At 40.3% G+C, this 18335-nt stretch overlaps 2 protein-coding genes across 3 annotated transcripts in view; both read right to left on the bottom strand.

Annotated features, from left to right (window-relative positions):
- Positions 1 to 6419, bottom strand: part of LOC112156834 (ALK and LTK ligand 2) — a 34230-nt gene extending 27811 nt beyond the window's left edge. The window contains exons 1-2 of the transcript XR_002921043.2: positions 6142 to 6419; positions 4725 to 4782 (exon numbers count right to left, since the gene is read on the bottom strand). The gene's annotated coding sequence lies outside the window, so the exon portion shown is untranslated. The remainder of the gene's footprint in view (positions 1 to 4724; positions 4783 to 6141) is intronic.
- A 1592-nt stretch (positions 6420 to 8011) lies between these two features.
- LOC112156625 (NHS-like protein 1) overlaps positions 8012 to 18335 on the bottom strand; it is a 30850-nt gene continuing 20526 nt past the window's right edge. For both annotated transcript variants that reach the window (XM_036214535.1, XM_036214533.1), the window contains exons 6-8: positions 14435 to 18260; positions 10935 to 11022; positions 8012 to 9363 (exon numbers count right to left, since the gene is read on the bottom strand). In XM_036214535.1, coding sequence (XP_036070428.1) covers positions 8787 to 9363; positions 10935 to 11022; positions 14435 to 18260 — 4491 coding nt within the window. In that variant the 3' untranslated portion in view covers positions 8012 to 8786. The remainder of the gene's footprint in view (positions 9364 to 10934; positions 11023 to 14434; positions 18261 to 18335) is intronic.

Raw genomic sequence — 18335 nt, 5'->3', positions numbered from 1 at the left:
TTCCTCTAAAAACCTGCGCTCTGAGCACCAGTCCCTTCCAACCCACGAAAACGAGCAGGTCCACACGAGGTGATGTCACAAGTGAGAACAGCCCCTTTCAGGAAGAGTCTGAGGTTCCCGAACAAACATTCAGTGATCACACAAATTTTACTTCACAACGGAGAGCTTTCCTGACAACATTTTACCACAGTAAAATGAAAGGACATCGGCTAAATGTATTACTGTATAATAGATGTGATTACAGACGATGAAAAACTCGTGTGACAGAATGACAGCTACATGGAGTCATTCTCCCTGTTTGATCGTTTTCAATTTTCATATGTTGGAAACCAGAAAAGAGAATAAGTCAAGTTAAGAGCTACTGCAGCTGCTTTTGGAGCCAAATTAGCCTTTCATGACGTGTTTGTGTTAACTGTGTTCATAGTGTCGGTAAGTGGCATTTGTACACTGGGGAGTAAACCGGTATCGAACAAAACTTAATAAGAAGAAAACGTCAGCACATTGGCAGTAAGGATCGTGCAGTCCTGATAGTTAATTTTACTTTTTTCTTTCTTCTTTTGTTAACATTAAAATAAACGTTTTCATTGTTATTAAAAAAGTTATTATTTTTAATAACACCAGACGTCTTATCCTGACTGTAAAATGCTTTAGCAGAAGTAGACGAATTTTTCCCATGCAGGGACAAATAGAGTAGTCGTTACAAATAAGGTAGCTGTTACAGATCAGGTAATCGTTACGAATTAGGTAGTCGTTACGGATTGGGTAGTCGTTATGAGGTGGGTAGTAGCTACAGATTGGGTAGTCGTTATGGATTGGGTAGTGGCTACAGATCGGGTAGCCGTTACAGAACGTATCCATCGCGGATTGGGTAGCAGTTATGGGTCGGGTAGCTGTTATGGATTGAGTAGTTGTTACCGATCGGGTAGACGTTACAATCGGTAGTGGCTACGTATCGGGTAGTCGTTACAGATCAGGTACCCGTTATGGATTGGGTAGTCGTTACCGATCGGGTAGACGTTACGATCGGTAGTGGCTACGTATCGGGTAGTCGTTATGGATCAGGTATACGTTTTGAACGGTAGTGGCTACGTATCGGGTAGTCGTTACAGATCAGGCACCCGTTATGGATTGGGTAGTTGTTACTGATCGGGTAGACGTTATGGATCAGGTATACGTTTTGATCGGTAGTGGCTACGTATCGGGTAGTCGTTACAGATCAGGTAGCCGTTATGGATTGGGTAGCTGTTACCGATCGGGTAGACGTTATGGATCAGGTATACGTTTTGATCGGTAGTGGCTACGCATCGGGTAGTCGTTACAGATCAGGTAGCCGTTATGGATTGGGTAGTTGTTACCGATCGGGTAGACGTTATGGATCAGGTATACGTTTTGATCGGTAGTGGCTACGTATCGGGTAGTCGTTACAGATCAGGTAGCCGTTATGGATTGGGTAGTTGTTACCGATCAGGTAGACCTTATGGATCAGGTATACGTTTTGATCGGTAGTGGCTACATATCGGGTAGTCGTTACAGATCAGGTAGCCGTTATGGATCAGGCATACATTATGATCGGTAGTGGCTACGTATCGGGTAGTCGTTACGGATTGGGTAGCTACCTACATGCTTACATGCAAACGTTAGCTTCCTGCAGCGCCAGTTGAATAAAGTTTAGCTTGCCAGTTTTAGTTTTTGTCAAACCTTAACATTTTTGCCACATTGCACCTATCCTTTTTCTGGCACTTTCCATCTGATGCGGACCAAATCAAGTCCAACAAGCAGGAAACTGCAACTTTTTATGTTTTAGCCATGGGGAGTTACACGGAATGCTTTCACTAAAATGTAAAAATTTTGATCTTTTATAAACTTTCCTTCCTGTTCAGCAACTAAACTACAGTTGATTTATATTCCCACTCTTATGTAGAGTATCTTCTCTGGATTTTTAAAAAACATTTGTAAGAGTTCTTGTTAAAAACACTTTAGAGCTCACTGTAAACATTGCTTCTCTTTCCAGTAAGTGTTTCTCTTTTTTCTCGTATTTATATATTTATTATTTACATAATAATAAACCTGCACTAGGAACATTTTTTTAAAATTCTTCTTCTAGTTTTTAAATGTCTTAATGGTTTGGGACCTGAATACCTCTCCAATCTCCTCAGTCCTTACAAACCTTCCCGAACTCTCAGATCCTCGGATTCAGCTCTATTATCTCTTGGAGAACCAGGACTCTTTCCAGTTTTGTGGAATAGTTTGAGAGTTTTGGCCTCTGTAGAGATTTTTAAAACTCATTTTTTTCAGTTTAACTTTTACATCACTCGTATTATTGTTTATTTATTTGTTGGGCTTTTACAGACTTTATGGCTTTTTCGGTTTATCATTTTTATGTTTTTATCTGGTTTATCTTTTAATTCTATGAAGTCCCTCGTTGAATTTTAGCCACAGTGTGGTATTCATGTATTTTATTTTGTTATGTCATTTTTATTATTGTTTAATGTTTTATCTATGAAGTGCCTCCTCAAATTTTAGCGTTTCCATTATTTTCTATTTTATCGCCTGTTTTAGAATTGATTCCTTCACCTACTGTGTCTTATCAGTTATTATATTTAGGCTAAAGTTTATAAATGTGTTTTTTTTTTTTGTTCAACAGCAAAGTTGATGAAAGTGCTATATAAATAAAGTGGTTGATTGTTTCATTGAAAATTGTTTTTCCATTCCTAAAAAAATGATTTGTTTTTTACGCTACTTCATAGCTAAGTCTTTGCAGAGTATGCAAATATGGCATACGAGTGCTCAAAAACTCTGGAAATTTGTTATTTTTCCTTAAGTCTGCATTTTTTCAACGATTTTCAAGAGTCTAACCTCATTAATTGAAGGTCTTTTTTTACTAATGCAAATATCCTCAAACACAACACAACTTTTACCGGGGCTGACTAGCGTAGCGAGCTAACCCACTTAAGCTAACACAGGTGGGGCCGCCACGGAAACTGGGAACAAACCCACAAATTTCTGCCCACTTTTAAACCACATGGGACCCACTTGGCCTTGTTGGCTGGTTTGTGTAAGAATGTCCTCAAGTGAACTCCACAGTTTTTTTAATCTTTTAAAAGCCCAAAGCTTCAGTCAAAGGTCCTAAAACTTTATCTCCGATCTGACTCTGAAAGCACACCCTTATGACAGCAGATACGTCTTAAAAACTGTTATTTTGAAAAAAAGAAACACAAAAATGTCCAAAGGAAAGGTAGATGGGGGGCGTGTTTGTCGACGGGGTGAATCGGAGGAAAACCACACAGATGTCACGTTAACAGCGCTGGAGTTTGGCTGCGATGTTTGAGATGATTGAGAGCGTTCCGTTCTGCCAGCTTTAGCCGTGTTATCATTCCACCTAGAAACCACATTCACCTGAATTCTTATCCCGATGCGATGAAAAGCCAAAAACAACACAAGGTGTGTGAGCCCTATTAGTCTCCGTGGCCTGGATCCAGCCGGGGTTGGCGGCGGTAGTAGATCAGCGCTCTCAGGGACCCCTGGCGTCAGAATCCGGCCCTTCGCTTTCCAATAAACTATTGCAATTGCATCAAATTGAAGCAGAACTTCTATCTACAAAGTCACAGACGGGAAAAACCGGCAACAGTGATGTTTTTGGCTCTGGAGTCAGACGCAAAGTCATGAAACTTGGCAACGACGGGCAATAAAGGCATTTATGTGCAGCCGGAGGTCAGAGGTGACTCAGTGCCGTGGTAAACTATGTGTTTAGTGTTTTAAAGACTCAAGAAACCTCCACACAAATCACTCGCAGCTCCATAAATACCTTTTTTGTGAGATGGTGGACTACACAACCACGATTTCCTGTTAAATTACGACGCCGTGCCGCTGCCGGATCCCAAGCGTTCAGTTTGTTTGGACTCCTAATAAAACTAATAATAATAAAAGCTGCATCTTCATGACAAGAAGGACACTTGTCTGCATCCTGTAGTCCGACCGCTCCTGGATGTCGGAGGAACAAACTGTTCTTTCTACATAGTTAAGGAAATTTCCTGTTTGGTTTCATCCGCTCAGAATCGCTTTTTACTACCCTGAGAACCCGTCGAACGACAGAGATCTGTCAGGATGGTCAACAGGACTTCTTAACCTCTTCCTGATTTGCAGATCAGTTCCCTGAGTCATCATAAAATCTGGCACCAGAACGGATAAATGTTCAGCCCCTGAAGATCGTCATAAAGCAAAAAGGGTCTAAAACCTTTCTACGTGGGCGTCAGGTGATGATTGGATATATTTGTAGGTTTAAAGTAACTTTAACGCCCTCATGATATGTGATTTGTGTCGATTTTGTCACACAAACCTATTAAAAATGGACCACAAGGTTGCTGGAGCCTATCCCAGCGACTATTCTAGTAGTAGTACTATTCATGAAACCGGATGTATGGAGAGAAACATGCGTTCTACACACTCAAAGGTCCCAGACGGGATTCGAACCACGCTGTGAGGCAAGAACGCTAACCACGTATGCCAGGAGTCTCACTGACTGCAGTCTATAATAAAAAAATTTCCGGTTATTTCAGGCACTAGAACTCTAAATCAATCAAATAAGTCACAACACACCATTTAAAAAATAGGACTCTGATTTGTATTTATCCTATTTTTACTACTATAAAAATCATAAATGAACTGATGTTCATTTTGCATAAATAAAACACAAACATTGCAAGAAACTAGAGAAGTTGAATTACCTGTGATAACGCCAGTGTGAATGCTTGCTGAAAGTCGTCGCTGAAGATGCTGAAACTGCTGAAAATTGTGAAGTAATTTACATTAATTCCTAAAGGGATTTGCTGAAAATGTTAGATTTGCTAAAAGACTGGAAATTAAATTGAAGAACTATGAGTTGACCTAAATTTCTGAAAAAATTGTAGTAAAATTGCTTAAAAATCCCTAATACATGCCAATTAGGTAAAATATTTAGTGTTGCTTAAATATGAGCTAAACTCAAAATTAGCCCCAAAAACCTTTATTCCAAATATGCCAAAAAATGCTTTAAAAATACTAGCTAAACTCCAAAATAGCTCAAAATGCATCAACTAAATTAATCAAAAACATTAGTTTGTTGCTAAAATAGAAGCTAAACTCTAAATTAGCTTATAAATACCTCTGTAGATGTCAAATTATCCCAAAACTTTATCATGTTGCTAAAATATTAGCTAAACTCCAAAACTGCCTGAAATTCATCAGTAAACTAAATTAGTCAAAAACATTAGCATGTTGCTAAAATAGAAGCTAAACTTCAAATTAGCTTAAAAAGCCTCAGTTGATCCTAAATTAGCCTAAAAACGCTAGAAAATTGCTTAATTACTAGCAATCTCCACATTAGCCTAAAATTCCCCAGTAAACTAAATTAGTCACAAAAGTTAGCATGTTGCTAAAATAGAAGCAAAACTCTAAATTAGCCTATAAAATCCTCAGTAGATAACAAATTAGCCAAAATGTCAGGATGCTGCTAAAATATTAGCTAAACTCCAAATTACCCCCTCCCCCCTTCGAAAAAAGAAAAACTTGATTCCAAATTAGCCAAAAGAGCTAGCTTAATGCTTTAATACTAGCTAAACTCCAAAATAGCTCAAAATGCATCAACTAAATTAGTCAAAAAGATTAGTTTGTTGCTAAAATAGAAGCTAAACTCTCAATTAGCCCAATGAACCCCATTAGATAAAAAAATTGCGAAAAAGTTAGCATATTGCTAAAATATTTGCTAAACTGCCTACAATTCATCAGTAAACAAAATTAGTCAAAAACGTTAGCATGTTGCTAAAATAAGCTTGACTCTAAATTAGCCTTAAAAAAAACACTTAGAATTTGGCAAACTCTATTTTTTTAAAAAATGAAAACATACCCCATGAATATATTTAAAGGCTTGATGCTAATCTAATTAGAATGTTGAAATTTGAAGATTTTCTCATTCATTTCCAATGGGGCATATTTTACTCAATATTTCAAAAACTGTTGCTAAAAGTTGAGTTTGAGTTTTTTTTTTACACATTTCAAAAATTTTTACATGCAGAAAATGAGAAAGTCCAGTGTTTGTTTTTTTTTTTTTCTGCCTGTTTATCCCCCAAACATCCCTCAAGACATCAGAAAACGTTTCATTTTCACCTTAAACTCTCCATCTATGTCTGAAGCTCCCTAATCTTCTGTCATTATCCCATTGAATTATGAGATATCTGAACATTCCCGTTCCTCCTGAACCTTCTAAATCCCAGCGTTGAGACTACGCAGTCAACCCTCCACCAGAAGGTTCGTTCAAACTTTCTTCTACTCTCCTGGAATCTCCAAGAGCAGAAACTTCCTTAACTGACAGCTCCACCTTGTGGCCTCAATGAGGAACTGCACTAAAAAGAAGGAGAAGCTGCTGCTGCCGATCACCTGGATCAGGTGTGTTTAGTCCATCGGTCTGGAACATGAGGCTCCAGAGCCACATAAATAAAATGGTGATTTTAAAAAAATTGGAGATGAGCTATTATTTTAGCAACATGCTAAATGTTTTGGCTAATTTGTTATTTAGGCTAATTCAGAGTTTAGCTTCTATTTAAGCAGCAGGGTAACAATTTTTACTAATTTAGTTTACTGAGGAATTTTATGCTAATTTGGGGTTTAGTTAATAATTTTGCAAAATGCGGATGTTTTTGGCTAATTTGTTATCTACTGAAGTTTTTCTGGGATAATTTAGAATTTAGCTTCTGTTTTAGAAACAGGCTAACTTTTTGACTTATTTAGTTTTCTGAGGAATTTAGGCTATTTATGAGCAACAAGCTAGCTTTTTGGGGCTAATTTGGCCTCTGTTCAAATTTTTTATGCTAATTTGGAGTTTAGCTAATATTTTAGCAACATGCTAACATTTTTTGCTTATTGTTAACTAGTGGAGTTTTTAGGCTAATTTAGAGTTTAGCTTTTATATTAGCAACATGCTAACATTTTGACTAATTTAGTTTACCGAGGAATTTTATGCTAATTTAGGGTTTAGCTAATAATTTATCAAAATGCTGATGTTTTTGGCTAATTTTTTATCTACTGAAGTTTTTCTGGGGTAATTTAGAATTTAGCTTTTATTTTAGAAACATGCTAACTTTTTGACTAATTTAGTTTAATGAGGAATTTTGGCTATTTAGGAGTTCAGCTAGTAACTGAGCAATAAGCTAGCTTTTTGGGCTAATTTGGCCTCTGATTAAATTTTTTATGCTAATTTGGAGCATAGCTAATAATTTAGCAATATGCTAACATTTTCTGCTTATTGTTAACTGGTGGAGTTTATAGGCTAATTTAGAGTTTAGCTTTTATTTTAGCAACATGCTAACATTTTGGCTGATTTAATTTACTGAGAAATTTTATGCTAATTTAGAGTTTAGCTAGTAATTAAGCAACGGGCTAGCATTTTTAAAGGCAAAAACGTTTTAGAAAAATCCCATTTTGAGAAATTCCAGTTTCTTTTTAGATTTTTGCTTTTGTTCATTCCAAAAAATAAGACATAATTCATATTTATAAAAATAAATACATAAATAAAGTCATGAATGCAAATCTAAATTTCTTAAAGGCTAAAGTAAAACTATGTGGCTCCTTTTAGGTTTGCCGATTTCTGGTTTAGTCAAGGGTAGACGCTGGACTTCAAGGTCTGGAATTTGTCACATGTGTTACAGATAATATTGATATGACACAAAAATATGACTCTGAAGAAATGAAGACTTTGAAAGAGTAGCACATGAGAACACCAAAGTGATCAAAAATCTTTATTTCTAATAGTTTCATTATTACTATTGTTTTAATTTCATTCAAAAACATGGTTTTAGTTATTTTTGCTAGTTTTAAAGAAGCTTATATTGATTATTTCTTTAGCTCAGTTAACAATGACAGTAATATAAATTAAAAAAAAATAACAAAACTACTATGAAAAGTAAAAAAAAAAATTAACAAAAAATAAAGAACCGAACTGCAATTTTCTTTATTGTGGCAAATAAATCACAGCTGATATCTTCTTTACATTCCTTTATTTCTCTTCTTTACATTTTACATCTCAGTTTTTCTTCTGTTTTTTATTTTTATTTTTTTACACACATTCAGTTTCCGTTTCTACTTTCCATTTGACTAAATCGGAATTCACATTCAATAGAAAAACAGAACACGCCCACCTTAAAAAGCTCCGCCCCCTCGCCGGGTTTTGCTCACTTACAAAAAAAAACGCCATCTGAAAGCTTTCAAAAAGTGAAAAATGCTGCCAGTAAGAAACAAAACCATGTAGAGATTATTTACAGAACATTTGCTACTTTCATCATCCGTATCAGTGCTAAGCAGTGAAGCTGCAAACACCAGACTGAAGGAAAACATCCACTTTAGCTTGAAGATAAACACATTTATGATCAAACACATATCGAAATGTGTCAATAAAAAAGAACAAAAAAATCAAAATATGGATTTTTTTGTGCACTTTTGATTTTAACTTTAAATAATCTGGAAAAATGAAATAAATCAGATTTTACATTTTTATTTTTTTATTATATTGATTTGGAACCAATAATTTGATTTAAAGATTACACATTTTATTTTATTTTATATACATTGTACATCATATATTTCTTAGATAAATTATTTAAGACTTGAATTTGGAAGAAAATGTCAAAAACAAAACTTCTTATTAGTGTTGTACCTCAAAAGCAAATGAAAACTTTTTTAGCGTAAAGTTTTCATGAAAAAACCCAAACAGTTCAGCCTTAAAAACAAAACATATTTGAGATTTTAGTTTCAAAAAATCACGAGATTTCGACTAATCTGAAGCTCGACTCTCTGCTGCCCCCTGGTGCCGGAGCAAAAACGTCCTCGTCTTCCTCCTCGCCGTCCGCTTCGTAGATGGCGGTCATGGGGGCGGCGTGGAGGCGGCAGCGGGCGGCGAAGCGCCGGCTGGCGGAGCAGGGCGGGGTCAGGGAGCGGGGTCGGGCGTTGGGGGGGAGGATTAAGACGGGGGAGGGGGAGGTGAGGAGGAGACGTCTCGATGCGAGCATCGTGGCGACGATGCAGGAGGATATGGGGGTCGAGGGGGCCTCTTCTTCAGGGGGAAAATTCATCGGAGGTGGCGCCCTCTGGAGGTCACACGGCGTCCGGACGACGCGAAGCCGCTCGGCCGCTGAGAGCCGAGAGGAGGAGCGACTCCCCCTCCGGAGCAGGAGAGCTTTGAAGCTCTCGCTCCCTCCTGAGCGCTGGCTCCACAGGGAGGAGGTCCAAGTCTTTTGAGAGACAGTGATAGATTCTGGTGAGGAGGATGACGAGGAGGAGGAGAGGCGCCGTCTCTCCTCCTGTGAATCCCTCCTGCCGAGCATCTTTCGTTTTGACCTGAAAACCATGAAAGATCCATAAGATTAAAAGAGCAGAAAAGCTCATGAGTTTGATTTCAGATGGGATTAGATGACTTTAAAGGGTAACCAAACAGGGAGGTTGGAGGCTGACTCCACCCATATCTGAAATTTGAGAATCCAGTCAGAGGGGCGGGGCTATTATCATTACTGGATGTGCAGATCATGATGTCAGACTTCTGAAACAGTTTGACCAATCACAAAATTCCACTGTAATACCTCAATTCAACCTGTAGGGGGCTGCACACAGATGTTTTTTGACTATATTTTTAATCATTTAAAGTTTTTTCAAAATGTATCAAAAAATGTTGGTAATGACCAACAGACAGCACTTTTAAAGCCCCAATTTTAGAGGTCAACCGACAAAAAAATAATAATTTAGGGTTTGGTTACCCTTTAAATCCCCACTCCCATCATTTATTTTTATCAATTTTAAAGGGTTCACTATTGTCTGGTAATTATAATTTTTAGCCAAAATCACAAAATCTTTGTTGTTTTTTAAGACATAGTTTTTGCAGAGTGGCAGGAGTTCATTAAAAACTCACTTCTGAGTTGTGGGTGGAGCCTTTGGAGCAACCCCGCCCCCTTTTCCCCTTCACATGCCTGAGAGCTCTTTGTTTACACGCTCCTCCCGCTAGCAGAAAATTGCAGATTTGTGGGAACTTGTAAAAGAGATATTTGAGAATTTTCCTGCAGCAAGGCTAAATTTTCTTAGCATTTGTTCAGAAACTTTAGCACAGAAAGTGTTCTTTAGTGTTGAAAAAATACCCAATAAATGAAGATTTATGCAAAAATAAAATACGATCTGTTTGCCCTTAAAGATAATCAGAACCTGGATTGGGTGTTAAAACGACATTTTATGTGGGGACAAAATGTAATGTTTCTTTTTTAATCATAAATGTTTAATCTTCATCATCTGTAAAAAAAAAAAAAAAAAAAAAAAATTGGAATTTTTAAATTAAATTTCTTGTTGTTGCATTTTATTTTGAAAATAATTTTTCAATAACCAAAAGCTTAAGAATGCCACCTTTGGCCCCATTTGGACCGGTCCATGAAAATATTGTCTAATTTAAACTGGTCCATGGCCTGAAAAGGATTCTACCCATAATCCCTTTCACCAGCAGGGGGTGATAAGTTCACATTTTTGCTCTCACCCCCCATAGTTAGTGATTATAGAAAACTGCCAATAAACCATCACAACACTAAGAATGAGGGAAGCTAAAGTAAAATGAAGAGACTTTGGTTACAAACTACAGGAAAAAAAAACTAAAACTTTCTATTTCCGTCTTGTATAACAAGCAGAAGCATCTGTGGGGGACGAGAACAAGCGGGTCTGCTTTCTAACAGGAACCAGGAGCTAAAACAGGGTTTCTATATCGGCCATTTTGACCTTTTTACCTGCTGCCTCAACCTGACAAACCTGGACATTCACGCAGTGCCTTCCCACACTGTACTGCTCCAGAAGCACAAGTGGGAATCAAGCATTATGTGAGGATGTGTTTCTGATGGTTGGACAGTGATGAAGTTCTTTGTTTGTCAAAGTCTTGCTACCTGTGGATGATTGCAAAGAGGTCCTCTGTGGTTCGAGGTCTCCCGGAGACAAACATCTGCTCCGCTGAAACGTTCACCAACAAATTATCTGAAAACGACAAAACGTTTTTGTGGTGTTAGTCTTTTTCTTGGCCTAAATTCGCCAAAAATCATGTTTAGAACTCGCTGCTGTGAGTTGGAAACCTGTACAAAGCCTTGCTCACATGATGCTCCAGTGACCCCTAAAAATGAAAATGGATAAAGCTCGGACCTGATTCTCAAACAGTGGTAGCCTCATTTATTCTTGCATGTCTTAATATGCTAACAGGTGAGTTCTTTATCATTAATTTGCAGACTGGTGTGTAGAACGCCATAGAGGTAACCACAAACCAAGAACAGAGAAGATTCTCTCTCGTGGACCCAAAAACCATCATGTTTTCTCACTTAGAACTTCATCTGACCCTGGAAGAACTTTCAAAACCATTTAACTTTGGTAACAAGAAAAGATCAGAAAAAAGAAATATATAAAGTTTTTGATAGTTCTACATAAAAGTTCCTGTTAAAATGGATAATAACATCAACAGCTGAAAAACCAACCAATCACTCAATCAATCATTTAAAAAACAATCAACCAACCAGTCATGCAACCAATCAACTGACCAACCAAGCAACCAACCACTCAAGCAATCAGTCAGTCAATTGATCAATTAAGAAACAACTAAAAACAAATAAATCAATATATCAATCAAAAAACAAACAATCAACCAAGCAATCACTTCATTATTCAACCAACCACACCAATCAACAAACAAACCAATCACTCAATATAACAATCAACCAACCAATCATGCAACCAATCAACTGACCAATCAAGCAACCAACCACTCAAGCAATCAGTCAGTCAATTGATCAATTAAGAAACAACTAAAAACAAACAAATCAATATATCAATCAAAATACAAACAATCAACCAAGCAATCACTTCATTATTCAACCAACCAAATCAATCAACAAACAAACCAATCACTCAATAAAACAATCAACCAACCAATCATGCAACCAATCAACTGACCAACCAAGCAACCAATCAATCAATCAAATAATCAATCAACAAACAAATAAAAACAAATCAGTTAATCTATTAATCAATCAATCAAAAAAATGAACCAATCAAACGATTAACCAACTAACCACTTCATTAATCAACCAACCAAATCAATAAATCAATCAACAAACAAACCACTCAATCAAACAATCAACCAACTAATCACACAACCAACAGACCAATCACTTCAATAATCAACCGGCAAAATGCTCAGCCAATCAACTGACAAACAACAAAATCAATAATTTAAGCAACCAATAAACCCATTACTCAATCAATCAATCAACCAATTAATCAAACAAACAATCAATCAATTAATCAACCAATCACGCAACCAACCAACCAATCAATAAACCAGTCATTCAACAAACAAACAAACAATCAAATCACTCAACTAATCAACTGACCAACTAACCAAATCAACCAACCAAATCAATCAAGCAAACAACCAATCAACCCATCAGTCAATCAACCAACCAATCAATCAAATAATAACTTAAACAACTTAACCAACTAATCACACAGTCACACAACCAATCAACCAACCAATCACTTCATTGATCAATAAGTCAAATAATTCTTAGTTATAAATCACTTTTCCTACTTTGCAACACAAAGTATAGATAATATCAAACAAGCAAAGGGATTTCCAAAGCTGAGCTAACCCCGTTTCCTCTGGATCCACACACAACCTCCACCCCTCCTCACACCTCCCATTACCCAATGGAGAACACTGAAACAGGCTGAACATAGAAAAACGTTTGTAATCCAGAGAATTACATCCGGTGATGCCTACAGTAGTTCCTTATCAACATTCTCTCCGTCAGTTACACAACACGAAACTACTTTGATATCTGAATGGGGAAACCCTTTGTCTGTGTTATCAGAAACAGTATGACTCGCTACATCGTGGTTCACCTTTCACATCCTGATTGTAGACCATTTGTAGACTTAATTCACATGATAAACGAGGTCCCACTGAACCGACAATATCAGGGTAAATCATGTCTCACAACACCTCGAATGCATAAAAGTGTAAGGGTAACTGTCGAACCAAGGCGGTATCGTTCAGGTTCTAACCATTCAAATGCCACGATCCACTGTAGAGCAAAGAGGTAAGCTTAGAGTCATTAGTTGTCTGGTCACAGCTTTCACCTGCTCCCTTTGACTCGTGTTTTCCCCGTCCTCGTTCAGCAGGAGATGTGGCCTACTTTGTTCCAAACAAAACCCACATTTCGTCATAGCCAGGACTCTCCAGGGTAAAACATCTGACCTAATTATGCGAGTTCTTATAGCTCCAGTTGAAAGAATTTATGCCCAATACATGATAGTACTTTATGGGCGATCAATATCTTGTTAAACATTTAGAACTAAACATACAATTTATGCCGTTTTTAGCCCTGGGACTGAATCTAAATCGGTCTCTAGATGGGCCTACTTTGAAAAGGGAACAAGAGTTTCGTCATTTTTAGAAATCTTTTTATTTGTACAATTTGGGTCAATGTAAAGACCCGAGGTATTAGGAAAAGGACAAAGAAAGGGGTTGAGGTGGGGATGGTGGCAATGGCTATAACCTACTTAGGGTACTCTTATGCAAGAAAGAAACTCAACCAAAATGGGTTAGTGAAATGACTATTTCAAAGAAGAATTGAGAAGAATTTGGTCATTTCAAGGTTTCTGCTAGTTTTGGTGCTGGAAACCTGAGTTTTTTTAAATTGTTGCTAACGTCAAAACAAAATATACTACTCGGAATATATTGGTTCAAAGTTTAGACTAATTTAAAATGACTCTAATCTCTATGTTTTGACAAATATCTTTATCTTCATCTTTTAATGTAAAGTGATTTCCATAAGACTAACATAGTAGCGACATAGTAGTTGGTGAAGTACAGGAATGGCACATAGGAAATTCGATGAATGCATTGTTACATTAACCCACATGGAGCTGAAGACCAGTTGAAACCAGTTAGTGGGGAACTTCAAGGACCTAATCGCCTATGGTGGCGATCCAGATTATTCTGTACGAGGTCCGAACCAGCTTTTTATTAAAAAGGACTAAATTCTAATTCTATTTTTTGATTACTTTCTACCTTATCAATGAACATGCAGATGTTAGCAGGGGATTGCTCACAGAAATCACGGCGCGGGATGAACTTCATCCAGTGTGGGTCAATTAGCAAGACCCTTAGTGCTACTGCCCAACTATGAAGCCACAAAGGGGCCTAAGTCTGGATCTGCCTGTCTATCCCCAACCAGAATACAAGGTTGTCCCAGAAAGGGTACCCAGAATAAACTACCAAAACAAGTGTGTGGACCAGTGAAAGCTGATTCGCACAACCGCTGAAATAATATGACAAACATTTCCACAACACTAGCATGCTATATTGGTAACGTCGACTTGAGTGTACTCAACTCACCATCTGAAGATGTGTTGTCTTCATTCACGTCCTCATCTCTTTTCTGGAATCCTTCCTCTTCTGCAACCTCTTTCTCTCCCACTTCCTGTATCAGAAGGTCTGGGAGGGACAGCTCCCCCTGCAGGCTGTCGGCAGAAAGCACGCTACTGATGGAGAACCGGCTCCCGCCAATGACGTCGCACGAACTCTTGTAGTCACTCGTGTTTTGATTGCAGACGTTGATCGTCCTCAGCCTTTCTCTTCCGCCTTTCATCAAACCCTGCTCGTCCTCTGATGACGACGACAAAGACGACGAAGACGACGACGAAGAGGATGATGACGACGAAGAAGGAGAGGGCTCCGTTTTTGCTGACACCATCAGGAGCTGCTTTCCGAGTCTCCTCTTTCTCCTCCTGTTCCGTTTGTACTTTTTGTTGGTTGAAGTCATCATCATCGTCAGAACCGTGTCCCTCGCTCTCATGGCGAGCCTTTTCTCCTCAGCTTCCTCTTCATCTTCGGCCAGGGACGACCTCATCATTTTTCTGTTCAAAGGCTTTTCTTCATCCTGGTCGGATGTCGTCTTGATGGGACAGCATGGATCTGCTCTACCAGTTTGTCTATGCTTCCAGCTGGAGGTATTGTCGCTTATACCCATAATCCCCTTGGGGCCATTGTGCCCTTCAGTATCTATGATAAAACTGCTCTTTGTGGATGTGTTTGCAGCTTTTGTTTTGGCTGTCAGTCCAGATGAACTCATCTCACTGGTTTTTGAAATGCTTCCAGGTGGAGAAGTTGCACCAAAAGATTCTCCAACGTTTTTAGATGCAAATTGTGTTTTTTCTTTTTTTGGCGACGCCAAGGAAAGCTCTGGCTTCTTGTGGAAAACCAGTGGCTTCTGGTGCTGCGGCGAGCTTGTAGATGATTCTCTGGGGGTCACACAGTTCGCAGTAGCCACAAAACTGTCAGCGGTGCACCTCACAAGCTTTGGTGACTGTGAGCTCTTGGTAACATGCGGCGGCGGTGGTTTGTAAAAGCACTCGGCAGGGATATGGGACGGGCTGTTCGGGCCTGAAGCTTGTGCTGCCATCTGTCCACTGCTTTTGCCTCCAGCTGGACCTCGTTTGACTTTTGGGGACGCTGGTGGATCCAGAAGGCAAAAGTCTGGCTTCTTTGGTAGAACAGGTTTCTCTGGGGAATTGATCTTTCGTGTCATAATTGACTTAAAGTTGGCAGTGGTGTTTTTCATGTCTGGTGCCATTGAATCTCCATTGCCAGAGTCCTTTTTTGTCACCTTGCTTTTGTTTTCTGATGGCTCTGTTATGTTTCCTCTCTTTTTCTCTGCAGTGTTGGTTAGCTCTGTCTCCAAGAGCCATTTTTCTTGATCAATAACTGTATTGATTGGGTTTTTCTCAGTAGTATGACACATTTTCACCCAAGGACTCTCAAGATCACATATTTTTGAGTCTCCCAGAGGAGGATCTCTGACTGGATTCTCCCTCTGATGTTCAGTGGTTTGGATGCTTTTGCCAGGTTGACTTTTTTTCAGAGTATCTGGACCTATTTGGTTCTGAGGTTTCGAATCAGCTGACTCATTAACAGTCATCCTGGTTTCAGGTTTTGTTTCCATTTTGTTGGTCGGTCTGGAGTCATTTCTGCCTTGGCTGTCAGAATTACCCACAAACCCATTCACCTCATCCTGAACAACGTCACTGAAAGCATCTGGTAATCTCGATTGGGTTCGCTCAACTTCGGTGTTACCCAAAGTTTCAGAAATCACTACATCTAACTCAGCTCTGTAATGTTGAGCAGCCATGCTGTGGTTCATGTCATCTGCCTGTGACCCGGCTCGGTTGAGGAGCTCACCATCATCGGTGTTGTTGTTGGCCCTCTGCTCCTCCTGGTTTTTGACAGAGCGGAGCTTGACGCCCTGCAAATCTTGCGCAGTAACCAGCGGGCCAGGAGGTGAGCCCACTTTACCGTCACGATCTGATGACATGCCAAAACTTGGAGGGGAGAAGGAGAAGAAGGGGGCTGAGGGAGGAGATAGTGGTGGTGGTGGCGGCGGGGGAGGAAGATCAGGCATTTCTGAGAGGTCTAAAGACGGACTGGGTGGTGGAGAAAGCGGTGGAGGAGGGTAATTGGGTGGCAGTTTGGACACCAAAGCCTGATCAGAAGCCCTCTTCACTGCGTAGGAGTAGGGAGGGGGAGGAGGCCTGGCAGAAGAGGGGGATGGGGAAAGTGAGGGCTGAAGAGGAGGCGGAGGAGGAGGTGGTGGAGCAGGAAGTGGTGGAGGATTTGAAACAGGGGAAGGCAGATTGGCAGGAAAGCAAATGCTTAGGACAGGAAAAGTGGGAGGAAAAGAAGGTGAGGATTCTGGGAGGGGTGGAGGAGGTGGAGGAGGTGGGAAAGAATAGGGAGACAGGTTGGGCGACACACTGTGTTTGGTTGAAGGGAGAGGCTCACGGACGCAGAACTTGGAGACAGGAGTGGTAGGAGCAGATGAACAAGAAAACTGAGGAAGGGGAGGAGGTGGAGGCGGAGGAGGGAGAAGAGGATGTCTGGCTGAGGAGTCAGAGGACGTGTACGAGGAAAGGGAGGAGGTGGAGGAGAATGAGGAAGAAGGAGAAGAGAGGAGTGAGGACTTTCTCTCAGGGATGGCTGGCTTTCTCTTCCCGTCAGCTTTGGATTTTTTTCTCTGCAGAGAAGAAGCCGGAGGCAAAGGAAAGGAAGAGGAGCAGGAGGAGGAGACAGGGGAGGATGGGAAGATGGGGAAAGCTCCAGTACTTGGTGTCAGAGGGGAGGAGGGACTAAGCGGAGAGGACACTGGAGTACCAGGAGTTGGTGTGTTGGACTGGCTTGAGTAGCCACTGGACGGAGAGGCAAGGCGCTGAATCCCAGCAACTGAGAAGTCAGGTGCATCGTGCCTGTCAGGGAATTCCACTTGTTCATCTTTTGACCCTGAAGACTTCGAATCGAGGACATGAGAGTGGTCACGGCTCGTCTGGGTGGAGTCAAAAGGGGGTGAGTCGGTAGAGGGTCCCACATCTGGCTTCAAAGGCTCAAAGGTTGAGACAGTTCTGCAGTTGGACCCAGTGGTGCTGCTTTGAGGAACCCAAGGATCGTAAAAGACTTGCGGAGATGAGGTGGGTGTTTGCAAAGTAGAGCGCTCCGCGCGAGGGCTGCGCTCTAGACGCAAGCTTGAAGAGGATCGGGGGGGCTTGCTGCGACCGGATCGGCGCCTCAAAGAGTCAGATCGTACTGGCGGAGGAGGTGGTCGTTTGGACTTGCGCAGGGAAATGCTGCGAGTGACGGTAGGGGAATAATAGGAGGAAGTGCTGGATTTCCTTCGGCTCAGTGAGGAAGAGGAGGTGATCTCTGAACAACAAGAGTTGCTGTCCGTGCAGGAGGGGGTTGAACGGCCAGAAGAGAGCAGAGGATCACAGTTCCAGTTTTCCTCAGACCTGCCTCTTGTCTCGTGGGTGCTGTGGCTGTGCACACTGGAACTGGGGGAGATGGGCTTGTAGTTCCATCTCTTGCCATCGTAAGAGTCACTGTCACGGAAGTACTGGGCATTCCGGTCAATGGTTGTCTCGTCATCTAGAGCCTGATAACTATATTGGGAGACTGAGTCAGAAATGGAGGAGGTGGACAAGTAGTGGGAGCAAGATCGATTCTCAGCTATGCCAGTTTTGTTGGAATGAGTGCACTCTGGTTGGTGAAGATGACATGGGGTATTTGGGGCGGAAAGGAAGCAAGGGCACAATGCGGAAGGAGACTCTGGTAGGACATTTGTGTCATAGAGCATCTGGGGATCCAGATCACTTGGGAAACCTTGAAGATCCCATGACTGGAAATGAAAACAAGAAATAAAGATAGAGAATCTTAATTTTTAAGTTTCGCTTTTTTAATGTGCAACAATTCC

The sequence above is a fragment of the Oryzias melastigma genome, linkage group LG2, assembly GCF_002922805.2.
Source record: "Oryzias melastigma strain HK-1 linkage group LG2, ASM292280v2, whole genome shotgun sequence".
In the NCBI taxonomy this organism is placed as follows: Eukaryota; Metazoa; Chordata; class Actinopteri; order Beloniformes; family Adrianichthyidae; genus Oryzias; species Oryzias melastigma.
This window is presented reverse-complemented; position numbering and strand designations above follow the sequence as displayed.